Here is a 14,705-nt window from a genome sequence, read left to right as displayed (position 1 = left end):
AGAAGAGCTGGATAACCTCCAGCCAATTGGAGCCCGTCCTTCTCTCCCATGGACCAATCACAAAGCTTTCCGGCGTCCAGGAGGCGGGCCCGGTCCGTTCTCAAGCAAATCGCCCTTACGGAAATCCGAAATTGTTGCAAAAGCCTGTCAAGTGACAGAGGCGCCACGTGACGCGAACGTTCTCAAAGTATCAAAAGGGGAGGCGGGTTGACTCTTTCCTCGCTGTAGCCCAGTTCAAGCGAAGAAGCGGGTATGTGCTTTCGGCCGCGCCAGCGCAAATAGTCCCATCGGTCTGATGTGCAGGTAGCCAAGCAAACGGTTTTGCAACCCCCATCTATGCATCTCTTGCGAGCTGGCTTCTAAAAACATTTCCCCCCCGTATCTAGTCATTCCTCCGAAGAGCAAATTTAACATGACTGCTGTAACGAAGGCGACAAAACTGAGCTCTTCGAATAAAAAGCGTTGTGATCCTGCAGTAAGTTACCATCCATATAGTTCAGTGATACGCTGAACCTTAATCCCTAGCCACCTCCATTTGAAAGGATTTCTGATAGCAGGCTCAGCCAGATCTCCTAAGGGCTTGAAGAATTGCTGCCATGCAGCAAAAATAATCCTGGCAAGATTTATTTATACCCTGCCTTTCTCCCCAATGGAGACCCAAAGGGGCTTACATCATTCTCTGCTTTATCCTCACATTTATGCTCACAACACCCATGTGAGGTAGGTTAGACTGAGAGTCTGTGACTGGCCCAAGGTCACTCAACAAGCTTCCACGGCAGACCGGGGATTCAAACCTGGGTCTCCCTGATCCCAGTCGCAACACTCTTAACCATTACACCACACTGGCAAGATGGACCTATGTTCCAACATACAGGGTAGGGGGAGAAGTGTCAAAATTTAAGAAACCCAAAAGAAATAGTACAGGGACCTCCAACAAAAGGCCACAAACAAGAACATAATTTCCAAAAAGCCCTGCCAAGCAGTCAAACAGAAAGCCATGTGTTTTACTTGAGTTAAGGCTTTAAGGAAATTGAATTTCATAAATGATGGGGAAATACAACATAGGGGGATGGGAAGGCAATGCAGAAAGGGGCTCTGGCTCAGTGGTGTAATCACTGCAGAAAGTCCCAAGCTCAGACCTTGGCCATCTCCTGTTAAAAGAATTTAAAATAAGCAAGGTAGGTGTTGGGAAAGACCTTGCTAATCCAATCCTGGACAGCAGCTAGAGGAACTAAATGGTATATATGTGTCACAGGAGGAAAAGATTCGATAGTTGGGACTCAAATGTCTGTCCTTTCTCCAATGCAATCATCTTGGCCCAGCTGTGCACTAGTTTTTTAGAACTAAGCATAGGGAGTCATTGCACAAGTATACCCTTCCGTCCATCTTGGAAATACAGAATGTGATTCAGGGAAAGGATGCAGCCTCTGAAGCCCAAGGAGCACAGACAGACACATCAGCAGCTGCACCCCTGCGAATGAACCTCCAGCAGCATGACTCTTCTTTTCCAGATTCAAAGGCTAGTTATATGTTGCTCCTGTTGCCTGCCGCTTGGCCTGCAGTGACACTTGTTTAGTCCCTCTGCTGCCCACACCAGTTTTCTCACACAACGCTCCCCCTCCTATCATCCATCAAGGGGAACAAAGTTATCGCAGAAAGCAATGCAGCAGCTCACCAACCTCAAAACAGGCTGCTTCCAGTTCTCACAACCACCATCATGAAATGAAACCAAAGGCCAGGACCTCCCAAGATCGAGCAGGATTTTTTTAATTATTATTATTTTCGCCCTTCGACCATGATGATGTGGTAGCCAAATTTCGTTTTGACGGGAGGGTCTGTGTACACAGGTTTGTCCATGCTGCTGACAGGCAAGGCGAAGGCTGCCTCTTGGAAGGGGCCGACCATGGAGCCTCTGGTCATCCAGCCCAAGTCACCCTGGAAAAGCAAGGGAACGGGAATGGGTCTCAGCAAGGTCTAAAGGTCCTTCCTTCTGTAGATCACAGGCCTCAGTTCCATTTCCCTTCTGAGGACCTGCAATCTACTTGCTTCCCCCACCCACTCCTGACAGCCCTTCCCTGCTTTCTGCAGACTGTGTGTCAAGAAGACAAGTCTGAAAAACAAGGCTAAAATTTAGCTCAAACCCTTCTCTTGTTATTTATTAAGATACCTACACCTCACCTTTGCCCTATGATTCAAGGCAGCTTACAATTCCAAACATTTAAAAAATAGTTACACCCAGTTTACCGCCTCTCCAAGAAAAGGCCTACCGCTTAAACCCAACTAAAAGACCTTACAAACAAAAAGGCCTTGCAGCACCTCCTAAAAACTTCTGAAGATGGTACCCCTTGCCTCTTCAGGGAGCCCATTCCACAAGGTAAGAGCCCATTAGAAAAGGAACAGACTCTAGTTGATGCCGAGTGGGCCACTTTATATGCAGTGGAAACTAGAGGCAAGCAAAACGTGGGGACATCCTAGGAGAGATGGTCTATCAGACCTTTTCCCATTTCCCCTCTTCACTCTCCCTGTCCTTCCTACCCCACAGTAGACCCGTCAATTACTGAAACTTAGATCGTAAGCAATTTGGGCGCAGGGATATGTTTCTGTCTGCCCCCATCCCCGGGTTATGTTATTTGGCAAAGTACACTGGGTTGGATCCTACCAGCTTTTCTGCTCAATCTCGCCCAAGTCCCTCTCTCACTGCAGCCCTGTCCTGAGCATTCCATAACCTTCAGCATAACCTCTTTGATGGTGAAAAGGGGGGCAGGGATCTGCCAGCAGAAATACTGGTAGGGTCCAACCCACTGTGTTTTGAGGTTGCTGTATAAAGCAAGTGCCATTAACAAGAAGATTCCATCACCATAAATTCCATCACCCATAAATTTCACTTGTTTAGTCCCTTTCCTGCCCACTCAAAGCATTGCTCCTGAACTAGGAAGTCCAGATTGCAAGCAGCCCAGTGGCCCCAAATCTGTTACTAGAGTGTGGAAAGAAGTGCCCCAGGGCTGGTTCTACTGCTAAGGCAAAACAAGACTACAATATCCTTGCTGCCCACTCAGTCACAAAACTTCTTAGGGTACAGTGTGACAACAATGTAGATCAGCTAAGCCAGTCTCTGTGAGAGTTCCAGAAAATACAAACGGGCACATACCCCCTGCCTGGCTTTGTCCTCACTGTACTGGGATGCTACTTCACTGAAGCGCATGCCGCCCTTCAGCTTCTCCAGGGCCTCCAGTGCTCTGCTGTGTTTCTCACACAAAATGTGTCTCACCTAGAAAAAGCAAGACATATTAAGAACACTGCCCCCTTGCATCAATGGCTCAAAAACATACACTATGGCCACATCCTTCAATAGGAACCCTGCCGTGTGTCTGCACTTTCTCATCCTGGAAGAGGCATTGGTCCCGGACCCATTCCAGTCTGGTTTCCACCCGGGCCACGGGACTGAGACACTGTTGGTCACCCTCACAGACGATCTCTGTAGGCATCTGGATCAAGGCAGGTCAGTGCTACTGGTGTTGCTAGATGTCTCAGCAGCATTCGACACGGTTGACCATGAATTGTTGACCCACCGCCTTGCCGATGTGGGTATCCGAGAGACTGCCTTGCAGTGGCTTGTCTCTTTTCTCCACGGTCAAAGACAAAGAGCAGCCCTAGGGGAGAGGTTATCAGCGCGCCAATTCTTGGTGTGCGGCATCCCACAGGGGGCGTTACTCTCCCCACTGTTGTTTAATCTCTACATGCGCCCTCTCACCCAGCTGGCACAGAGTTTCGGACTGGGTTGCCATCAATATGCAGAAGACACCCAGTTGTACCTGTTGATGGATGGACGGCCTGGCTCTGCTCCCGAGGCCCTAATTAGAGAATTGGGGAACGTGTCTGGATGGGTGAAGCAGAGCAGACTGAAGTTGAATCCCACAAAGATGGAGGTCCTGTACTTGGGCCATGGGGGGGGGGGATTTGGGGATTCAGCTCCCGGCCTTTGAGGGGGCACCACTTGTGTCCATTTCATCGGTCAGAAGCCTTGGTGTAATGTTGGACTCCTCATTCAGAGCACATGTGACTGCAACTCTGCAGCAGCTGCATTGGCTTCCCATGGAGTTCTGGATCAGGTTCAAGGTTCTGACCTATAAAGTCCTAAACGGACTGGGACCAGCATACCTGAGGGACCACCTCTCCCTGTATGTACCTCAGAGAGCTCTTAGATCTGCTGATAAACACCTACTGGTGGTCCCTGGCCCCAGAGAGGCTTGGGTGGCCTCGACCAGGGCCAGGGTGTTTTCTGTCCTGGCCCCAACCTGGTGGAACTCTCTGTCAGAAGACACTCGGGCCCACCAAGATCGTGTATCTTTTCGGCGGGCCTGTAAGACAGAGATGTTCCGCCAGGCATATGGTTGAGGCCAGCACTGGATCCATCTAATTAGCCTCCCTGCTGGTCTCCTGCCAGTGGGGAGCGGGAGCATATGGTCCATCTGCCCCGCCCCCATGCCCGAGGAGTTTCACCAACCCACACCTCCACGCTTTTCTTACCTTGTGTATGGTGGGCAGGGGAAGGAGGAAGGGTGCCCCATCTGGAATGCTGATATTCATGTTTGCACTGAGATGTTATTTTATTGGTTTTATCTATTGTACCTTATTTATGATTGTAACCCTCCCTGAGGGCAGGCTAAAAATCTAAATCAATCAAATCAATCAATCAATCTACTGGGCACAACCCTTCACCTGCTCCTTGATGTAGCTTCCTGCACCCTATCCCAAACATCATGGTTTTTAACCAGTTATATTCATGCTATCCATCACATGACTACCGTGGTTTGATTTGCTGATAAAGTTGAGCCCACACTGCTACATATAAAATCAGAGGTTCCTTATGTATCTTTTAAATCTCCCTGCTGCATCTGGGCTATTGAACTACGCTTGCACTCTAGAATCATTTCTATTTTCTCCTCAACCCTTTCATTTATATATAACAATACAAAAGAAAAGACAGCAGAGCTCCCAAAGGATTATAGCCAATCAAAAGATACATAGCTCCATCTTGGAATTTACTATTCCAGAATATAATAAACATAAGAGTCCACTTCTCTACAAACTGATTGGTTGCACTACTAAACAATTTTTAAGATCTCACATAAGTTAGTTTTGTCTTAATACAATCTTCCAAATTCTCTGAAACCAGTCCTTCAGCGGTTCTTCTTCCTATCATCCATGCCACTCTACTCATTCAAATGATCAGCGAGAGATTAAGAAGTGAATCCTGTTCTCACCCCAGTCCCCCATTCAAAAGAGTAACACTGCAGAGTACCAGGGAGCTTCTTCTCTCAGCATGGCTAGTTACATTTCAGGCTTCCAGGCCAGACCCAGCGGAACTGATGAGTGCAAATGTGGCCTTCTTCTTCTCCATTTCCTGAGCGGTTTTGACGATGTCCGGGAAAGACTATGTCAAACCATTCCCCACAACTTCGTTACTAAAGCTGGCTTCTTATAGACATCATGCAAGAAAATTGCTAGAACCCACCTTCACAGAACTGCCACCTCCCTTGGGGCCTTGGGCTTTCTTATCAGCAGCATCACCTCCAGAAGTTGCTCCTCCTTAGAAAACACAAAACCAGAGGCAACAGTAAGCTGCCCTGGATGGGCAAGAACAACTGCAATCTCACATCCTAAGACTTGCAATGATCTCTATGACTGGCTGACAGCTCCAACAGCACTAAAGCATAATCACACTTTGCCTGCACGAATTCTCAGTTCAACAAGCATCTCCAGTTAAAGGATCTGGGCCCGAGAGTCTAGAGAACTGCTCATCATCAGAGTAGACCCTGTGGAATAAGCCAGTGTGGTGCAGCAGTTAGTGTGTCTGCAAGGTGCTGGTTCAAATTCCCAGCCTGCTGCAAAATACACCAGTTGACCAGGGGTCAATCATTCTGTCTCAGCCTAACCCACATCACAGAACTGGCTGAAGAAAACGGAGAACAGAAGAATGAGCTTTTCAGAGAGAAGAGCGGGATAAAAATGTACTGAGTAATAAATTAATACATAGATGGATCTGCAGTCTGATTCCGCACCAGGCAGCTTCATACATGCTGCCTCGCACTTCATATGTGTTGTAGTGGTTAAGAGTGGTGGGATTCTAATCTGAAGAATCAGGTTTAATTCCCCTCTGCTTGAAGCCAGCTGGGTGACCTTGGGTCAGTCACAGCTCTCTCAGAGCTCTCTCAGCCCCACCCACCTCACCGGGTGATTGTTGTGGGGATAATTATGACATGCTTTGTAAACCGCTCTGAGTGTGGCATTAAGTTGTTCTGAAGGGCGGTATATAAATCGGATGTTATGTTATTAATATTATCTCAGCCACTAAAATGCACCATTGCCTGTTTCAGGCTCATGCGTTACTGTCACTGCAATCTGAAGAAATCCAGGGCAATTACAGATCTGTAAACCAGCTAAAGATCTACCGAGGCATAGGGTTGCCAGCCTCCATGTAGTGGCTGGAGATCTCCCGGAATTACAACTGGTCTCCAGGCCAGAGATTTCACCTGGAGAAAATGGCTACTTTGGGGGGTGGACTCTATGGAATTATGCCATGCCAAGGTCCTTTCCCTCCCCAAACCTCCATTTTCTCCAGGTTTCACCCCCTAGATCTCCAGGAATTTCCCAACTTGGAGCTGGCAACCCTACCGAGGCATGAGGGGCATCTTTCCCAAACTGCCGTTTCCAGGAGTCTTCGTCTGAAACCGTGGCAGTTAAAGCGTGCAGCGTTATGTCCCCGCAAAGTGGGGAGCATGCAGCCGCACTCTTGGGTTCCCTCTTCACAGCAAAGCACTGGGGCGGTGAGGGGGGGGACGAAGACTAGGGCTGCTGGGCCCTGCTGGCCTCCCGGGTCGTCCTCCCACCCCGGACAGCTCCTCCATCCCTCACCTTTCCCCCCTTTGCCGCCGCTTTTCCCTTTCGGAGGCATCTCCAGATTCCCTTCCTTCCTCAGAGGCAGGAACAGTCGCTTCGTTGTGACGTTTCACAAGCGCGACGGCAGACAGAATAATGTAGAGAGGATAAGTCGTTTCTCTTCCCCGGAACGCCTGGACCACGCTGGAGTTGCTTTCCCTAAGGTTGCCAACTCCCGGCTGGGGAATTCCTGGAGACTTGGGGAGGAGGGGCTTCATCAGAGTATAATGCCATCGAGTCCAAAGCAGCCGTTTTCTTCAGAAGTGATCTCTGTGGTCTCATGCTCAGTTGTCATTCCAGGAGGTTGCCAACCTACCTAGCATTTAGCCATGGAGATGCCGTGGGCATCACTTTGTGACTGTAAGAGAATCATTAGATGTTGATAGTTTCAGGCAGGTAGCTGTGTTGGTCTTCAGTAGAACAACAAGATTTGACTCCTGTGGCACCTTAGAGACCAACAAGATTTCCAGGGTATAAGCTTTCGAGAGGCACAGCTCCCTTCTTCAGATACTTACACCCTGAAAATCTTGTTGGTCTCTAAGGTGCCACTGGACTCAAGTTCTGCTATTAGATATTGACATTCCCAGAAGCTCAGTCTGTAGCTGGTGCTGAATTCTCATTCTCCCTACCCGTAGCCAAAGCTGGGCTTCACCGCTCTGTGGAAAGTAGCTTAAGAGGGTCAACCCAGATGGCCTGGTGTATTGTCGAAGGCTTTCACGGCCAGAGAACGATGGTTGTTGTGGGTTTTCCGGGCTGTATTGCCGTGGCCTTGGCATTGTAGTTCCTGACGTTTCGCCAGCAGCTGGTGACTGGCATCTTCAGAGGTGTGGCACCGAAGGACAGGGATCTCTCAGTGTCAAACTGTGGAGGAGATGTTTGCAAAGATGCCAGTCACAGCTGCTGGCGAAACGTCAGGAACTACAATGCCAAGACCACGGCAATACAGCCCGGAAAACCCACAACAACCATCAGTGGAGTTTTATGTTTATTTTTGTCATGCTGGTTGAAAGTGTCCTCAGTAAAGTCATAGCTAACATATGATAGGGTTTTCAAGGCAAGAGCTGTTCAGAAAAGGGGATTTGCCATTGCCTGCCTCTGCATAGCACCCCTGGACTTCCTGGGGGGGGGTCTTCCATCCAAGGGCAGAATCTGCTTAAGCTTCTAAGAGCTGATGAAACCAGGCTAGCCTAGGCCATCCAGGTCACGGCTTTACTTTATGTATGGATATGATAAAACAAGCACCAATCAGGAAGCTGTGAAAGGCAGTAAATGCAGGGTGAAATGTAACTATGTAAAATTCAAATCTCACCAAGAAAAGCTAATTATGCTAAGCCAGTTTATACCATTAATTGATGAGGATTCCCAACGTTTCTAAAAATAACACCTGTAATGAGTAAGAAATCCCAAGCCTTTGTTTAAATGGAGGGGAGGTAGTGCAAAGCCTCTTGACCTGACTGGCTATCATCGACAGCTGCCAACATAATGATCGTCTCCACAGGGACTTCTCCTTGCTTAAAGACAGCCCCCTTCATGCCGACAACTCTGGACCACCTAACAAAGGCACAAGATCTGTTCTGTGACGATGGGAGAGCCCGTGTTATTAATTCACCAGTGTCATGGCCAAGATGGTATACCAGGAAACACAAGCTGAACGTGAGGTGTACAAGATAATAAACAAACCCAATGGCCAGTGCCGTGGAGGAATCAATTGCTTAGTGACCTCACTTTGCTGTTTCTCTTAGAGGGGGTGCAGAAAGGCAAGAGGACCTGAAGCTGCAGTGGTCAGAATGTCAGACTAGGAAAGAAGAGTCTGAGGTTCGAACCCCAGCTCTACCATGGGAACTTCCTTTGTGGCCTTGGACCAGTCATTCACACTTAACCTAACCTACTTCAGTCATAAGATAAAAATGGAGGAAGAGAAAATATTGTAAGCCTCTTTGGATCCCCACAAGAGGTTATGTTCCAAAAAAGTGGAGACTATACAAGGGCTTGTGACCTTGCCCTGCTCATCGGTTGATGACCACGGCCCTAGCCTGCAATCTGCAGTCCTTTGAAACGAGATTCTACAGATGTTGCAGATGCAATTGGATTACACAGTGCTGGAAGCAGGGAAAAGATATTTCAAGATGCAGCAGAGATTGCAAAAAATAGCCACTCTCAGAAATTCAGAAATGCAAGTAACTCTTACCTTTGACGTCCTATCTATCAGGATTCTAGCGAAGTGTTGAGTAAGTGTTGAAAGTATTAAACACAAGCAATGATCAATGACTTATTTTGTATTCTACCCCCATGTGGAAGCTTTGTTAAATGCAAGCATTGGAAATAAGAACCTGTCTCTGTGCTGTAGTGCTGCCACCTACCTAAAGGAATCTTAAAAGGAGACTGCCTCTTCTGTGGTGCTGCCTGCTGCAGTTTTTATAAATACTTGTATACTCATAGTCAGGGCTTTTTTTCAGCAGAAACGCGGGGGAACGGAGTTCCGGAACCTCTTGAAAATGGACACATGGCTGGTGGCCCCGCCCCCTGATCTCCAGACAGAGGGGAGCTTAGATTGCCCTCCACACCATGGCGCGGAGGGCAATCTCAACTCCCCTCTGTCTGGAGATCAGGGGGCGGGGCCACCAGCCATGTGTCCATTTTCTCCGAGGGCAACCCACTGAGTTCCACCACCTCTTATCCCAGAACAAGAGCCCTGATCAGAGGTATGGCTGGAGGGCAGCTGTGTGGAAGTTAGCAGATCTGAGTCGGGCCTGTGCCTGAAAGGGATCGTCCTGCTGGATCAAGCACAGGTCTATCCACCTCAGCATGCTGTTTCCAACCAGATGCTTTCAGGAAGCTACAAGCAAGGAATGGAGACAATGGTCTTCTCTTACTTCTCCACAGCAATAAGTATGGATAAATCACATAGTACTTATGTAGTGCTTTAGAAAGAAGTGTTGTGTGTACATTATTTTCTTGTGATTCTTACTAGAATGCTATAGGCTGGTTTTATTATCCCAGATTGCAGTGAAGGAGTCTGAAGTGGGAAGGGTTTGGCTTAAGACCACGTAGTGAGTTCATGAGAGAGACGAGAACTGAATGGGGGACTTCTCATGCGTGCTTCAGTGTGTTAGCCACTACACCTTCGTAAACTTGAAAGCATTTTGCTACAATCATAATATCATAGGGTAGGAAGGGACCTCTCTAGTGTAATCTAATTCAACCCCCTGCACTATGTAGAACATTCACAACTCCCCCCTCCCCAACACCCCTGCTCCATGCCCAGAAGATGGCAAAACAACATCAGGATCCCTAGTCAAACTGGCCTGGAGAAAATTACTACCTGGCCCCAAGGTGGTGATCGGCATTATCCTGGGGATAATGAGAACTAAGGGCCATGAGAACTAAGCACTGATGTAACCATTCCTGCCCTCTCTCTCATGATCTGCCTAGGTTCACATAATCAGCGCTGTCAGATGGCCATCTAGCCTCTGCTTAAAAACCTCCAAAGGAGAGCCCACCACCTCCCGAGGAAGCCTGTTCCACTGAGGAACTGCTCTAACTGTTAGGAAGCTCTTCCTAATGTTTAGCTAAAAACTCTTTTGTTTTAATTTCAACCAGTTGATTCTGGTCTGACCTTCTGAGGCAACAGAAAACAACTCAACGCCACCCTCTATATGGCAGCCCTTCAAGTACTTGAAGATGGTTATCATATCACTATCATATCATCATATCATATCAGCCATTTCCTCTCTAGGCTAAACATACTTAGCTCCTTCAACCTTTCCTCATAGGATTTGGTCTCCAGACTCCTTACCATCTTCGTTTACCTCCTCTAGACACATTCCAGCTTGCCTATATCCTTCTGAAATTGTGGGGTCCAAAACTGAACACAATACTCTAGGGTGAGGTCTAACCAGAGCAGAGTAGAGCAATACCATCGCTTCACATGAATATTAATTCCTACTCAGTAAGGAAAGAGTTATCACAGCTCTGGCACAAAATATTAATAACAACATAATAACATTCGATTTATATACCGCCCTTCAGGACAACTTACCGCCCACTCAGAGCGGTTGACAAAGTATGCCATTATTATCCCCACAACAAAACACCCTGTGAGGTGGGTGGGGCTGAGAGAGCTGTGACTGACCCAAGGTCACCCAGCTGGCTTCAAGTGGAGGAGTGGGGAATCAAACCCAGCTCTCCAGATTAGAGTCCCGCGCTCTTAACCACTACACCAAACTGGCTCTCTACTACACCAAACTGGCTTACATGATGCTTATATATTCTCTGCTTCAATACAGAATAATCAAGCTCAAGTATTTGCAAATTCACTCACAACTCTTTTCTGCCACAAAACAGCAACCAGATTTCTCTTTTTTATTCGAAGATCCTAGAAGTTAGGAAAGTTTTTGCTTATGTGGTTACTCAGTTTATTTTAAAGCTGCTGTCAAAAGTAAAAATATCTTTAACAGAGGTTTGAGGATACCATGTACAAACCAGCTATTAAAATGTTTTGAGCGAAGCCTTTTTTTCAAAAAGTATCAAAGTTTCAAACAGCAGTGCTGGAACTGACTCAAGAACATGTCAGGATACTCACTGCCAAAGGGCTCAGTGCATTACAGAAAGGGGGGGGGGAGACAAGAATATTACAGCCCTTGCAAATTGGCCCCCGTTTTGTCAAAGCAGTTCTTCTACGAGGTGAGGCAGTGGCTGCACCATGGATGAATGGCGCAGAAGTGCAGGCTTGTTCAACCTGGACACCCAGGATGACTGCCAGAGTCCAAAGCCTTGTTAGTTTCAAATTCACGTTGTCATCTTCAGTCCCTCAAAGCCACAGAATTTCCACCTTTTTTCCAGGCTTGCTCCAACGCCACTCATCTCTTGCTTGAAGGTGTGCTGAAGCCGAGTCATGAGGGTTTCTACTTCGCTAGCACAAATCTACAAAAGTAAAGCAATGAATCATTCAAAGACAGCGCAGCTCAAAACAAAAGAATAAATGGCTGGGCCACTCTGAAGACGGGCTAGGTAGGTATCAGCACTCTCAAACAATTATAGCAGAAGCTACCTTGAGATGTTGACCTCTGTCCACATAAATTCTGGACACAAACATACCACCTGTCTTGGATTAATTTTACAGGCCAGTGTGTGTCAGTAGGGAATTCTGGTTACTGTCCATCTGAAATAACGCACATGCCACTTTTAATAATTTGTCCTGTTCTGGTTTTAAAGAGAAGTCAAGAGGTCTTGATCTTTCTAATTAACATGAAAATAAGAGTCAATAATTTCCACCACTTGAGATGAAACAGAGAAGGACCTGTAGGTGCTTAAAATCAAGGGAAGGTTCCTTGGTATGTAGTAAAATGTCCAGAGAGTTACTCAATTCAGTGAACGTTTCTTGATAGAATACCCTTTAATCTGTTTAGTAGATAGAGATGCCAGCACATACCTTGCTATCAAGCCGCTGGAGGTAGGAACAAATGTATTCGATGCTTGCTCCAAATGGGTGAACGTGCAGGAAGGTGGAGATGATCCCTATAGCAACAACATAATTGTAGTTACTTCCAGGATTTGGTAACTATGATCAGTGTGTATCTGTCTCTAACGAGACCACTTCCACACCAAGGGAGCAGCAAAAATGTTACCTTATTGGGTCCAGTATCTGCACAGTATCACTGAACTGGCTTTTGAAATGCCCAGGCAGCAGCCCATTAATGTAAGAAGTCCTCAGCAAGGGTTCTATGTCTTACGTCATAGTATTAAGATACCACGTTTCATAGACAAGTCTAATGCCAGCCAAGTATGAGTTGCCCTGTAAGGTAACATTCCTGGTGCTAGGTGAAGACTCGAGGCACCCAATGGCCTTCTGGCAGATGGAAAATAGACATAAAATAAAACTCCAGAGCCATCGGGAAGACTAGGCTGGCAAAAAGATTCACGGGTTAAGAGTGTTACAGTGGAATATAAGTGAGAGGATGAGCACTTTTGGATCACAAGATACTGACCCTTAAAACTGCTTTTGGGTCAGTACCCTGTCACCTTCTCATACTACAGAAGAGTGTTAACTGGATGGAAAATTCATCCTGGAGAAGAGGAAGAAGGGCATCAGCTTAAAGGCTTGAAGTGCATAATTAATTTGGACTGAGTACACTGCAAAATATTACAGAGGCTTTCCCAACTAAATCATACAGCTGGTCCATCTCCGAGGCAGAACTGATCAAAGGCTGCTGTAGCCACCAGTCCTTACCCACTAGTAATGCTTCCCTCTCCGATTTGATTGGGCTGCTGAGGAGTCCTCTTTCAAGCATGCCCTCCTTCTCCTGGTTCATTGAGCAGACTGGTGACAAGCTGCTGACCTGAAGACAATTACAAGCAACGGACCTGAGGCACAAGTATTGATCTTCTAATACCACAGTAATTTGCCAATTACTTCATCAGCCACATCCTACCCTGTGCACACCATGCTGGGCCTTTCAAGCAACTGGTAAAAAGTATAGGATAGACATGGTGGGGGGAGAGAGAGAGAGGGAGAGAGGGAGAGAGAGAGAGAGAGAGAGAGATGAAGGAGGGGAGGCATCTGGATTTGTCGGCTGAAGAAGTGAAACACTTTTAATCTCAGACAAGATTGCGCATGTAAGACCACAACACCTGACAAGATAAAACTGGATACTGACTTATTCAGATAGAATGGCCTTTGTGTGTATCTGATGTCCCCAAAGTCTGCACAGGATACTTCTTGAAAGTGCACAATTACATATTTTCCAAGTTATAAAATATACATCGTTTCTGCTGTCACTAGAAGTCTAGGTCACCCAATGAAGCCAACCAGCTGTACATTCATGATTGAAAAAATGAAAACCTTCACTCAACATCTAATTATGCAATTCGATAACATGATGGAGGCTTTACAAAGAAAAATGATTAGACAAAATTCACGTTGGATAGCCAAGTTGTGGTAGCTAAATCTACATCTGATTGGGCTCAATTGATGGAAGGCTTAATGCCTGGCATGGGAGCTCCCAAAGAAGTCTTGTGGCTTCTGTGGAAAACAGAATGCTGGGCATGAACTTTAGTCTGATGCCTTATATGATGCGGGCAGAAAGTGGGATAATATAGGATGGAGAAAAAGAACAGGTTGAGGTCTAGGAATAGTTCTTCCCAAAGATTCCTCCAGCGGCCCTTTGTCAGTTTCTCCTTTTTGAGGCGCACGATTCCAGACAAACAAAACCAATCCCCAAATAACATTTGAAGCTTGTAAGTGGTTTACACGAAAATCTAATAAATCATAATAGGAGTGGGATATTATAAATGTTTGAGTCAATGAGCATCTGTTCATGGGGCGCGGGGAGGAGACCCATTTGTGACTGCTTGTCCTGGAGATGTCTGGACTCCGTACTTCAAAAACGAAGAAATTGACAAAGAGCAGCTGAAGGAATCTTCTCTGAAGCATAGAGCAGCATCAAGTTGTTTTGTGCTTCAAACAGCTGCTGCTGTCCTTTCCCCCTCAATGTACTGATTTAGGTACAGAGATTTGTGGTAGAGAATGTTAACTTAAAACTGATCACTGTCCAATCAAGAGGCTGGGCAAATATTACATGAACCTGCCCTGTGGGAGCCCAGATCCATAAGTGCTGAAGTTCAAAAGACCCTAGAGAGATGACAGCAACTTACATGGTCTTGCTGATCACTGGAGTCTTTCACCCAGTCCTGTCCAGCTACCAGTTCTTGCTATATTTGGTTGGATAAAGGAAAAGTCAGTCATATTCCCAATAACATTTCATGCA

At 46.6% G+C, this 14,705-nt stretch overlaps 2 protein-coding genes across 4 annotated transcripts in view; both read right to left on the bottom strand.

Moving 5' to 3' along the window:
• Positions 1-1,750: 1,750 nt before the first annotated feature.
• Positions 1,751-7,012, bottom strand: PIN4 (peptidylprolyl cis/trans isomerase, NIMA-interacting 4). Its single transcript, XM_054996768.1, has 4 exons — positions 6,916-7,012; positions 5,516-5,589; positions 3,149-3,268; positions 1,751-1,935 (listed from the first exon to the last, which is right to left on the bottom strand). Exons 1-4 carry the CDS (start codon positions 6,953-6,955, stop codon positions 1,777-1,779), a joined length of 393 nt encoding a protein of 130 aa, XP_054852743.1. The 5' UTR covers positions 6,956-7,012; the 3' UTR covers positions 1,751-1,776.
• A 4,421-nt stretch (positions 7,013-11,433) lies between these two features.
• ENOX2 (ecto-NOX disulfide-thiol exchanger 2) overlaps positions 11,434-14,705 on the bottom strand; it is a 42,752-nt gene continuing 39,480 nt past the window's right edge. For all 3 annotated transcript variants that reach the window (XM_054996678.1, XM_054996680.1, XM_054996679.1), the window contains exons 12-15: positions 14,593-14,649; positions 13,169-13,277; positions 12,371-12,456; positions 11,434-11,862 (exon numbers count right to left, since the gene is read on the bottom strand). In XM_054996678.1, coding sequence (XP_054852653.1) covers positions 11,728-11,862; positions 12,371-12,456; positions 13,169-13,277; positions 14,593-14,649 — 387 coding nt within the window. In that variant the 3' untranslated portion in view covers positions 11,434-11,727. The remainder of the gene's footprint in view (positions 11,863-12,370; positions 12,457-13,168; positions 13,278-14,592; positions 14,650-14,705) is intronic.

This window comes from Eublepharis macularius, chromosome 13 (assembly GCF_028583425.1).
Source record: "Eublepharis macularius isolate TG4126 chromosome 13, MPM_Emac_v1.0, whole genome shotgun sequence".
NCBI classification, from domain to species: domain Eukaryota; kingdom Metazoa; phylum Chordata; class Lepidosauria; order Squamata; family Eublepharidae; genus Eublepharis; species Eublepharis macularius.
The sequence above is the reverse complement of the archived record's forward strand: the minus strand, read 5'-3'. Positions and strand labels throughout refer to the sequence as shown.

Excerpts from the sequence above, each read along its gene's own strand:
- PIN4 (XM_054996768.1), bottom strand. The coding sequence starts at position 6,955 with ATGCCTCCGAAAGGGAAAAGCGGCGGCAAAGGGGGGAAAG. Across the intron at positions 5,590-6,915 it reads CGGCGGCAAAGGGGGGAAAG|GAGGAGCAACTTCTGGAGGT; the intron begins GTGAGGGATGGA and ends GTGTTTTCTAAG. Across the intron at positions 1,936-3,148 it reads AGGACAAAGCCAGGCAGGGG|GGTGACTTGGGCTGGATGAC; the intron begins GTATGTGCCCGT and ends TTGCTTTTCCAG.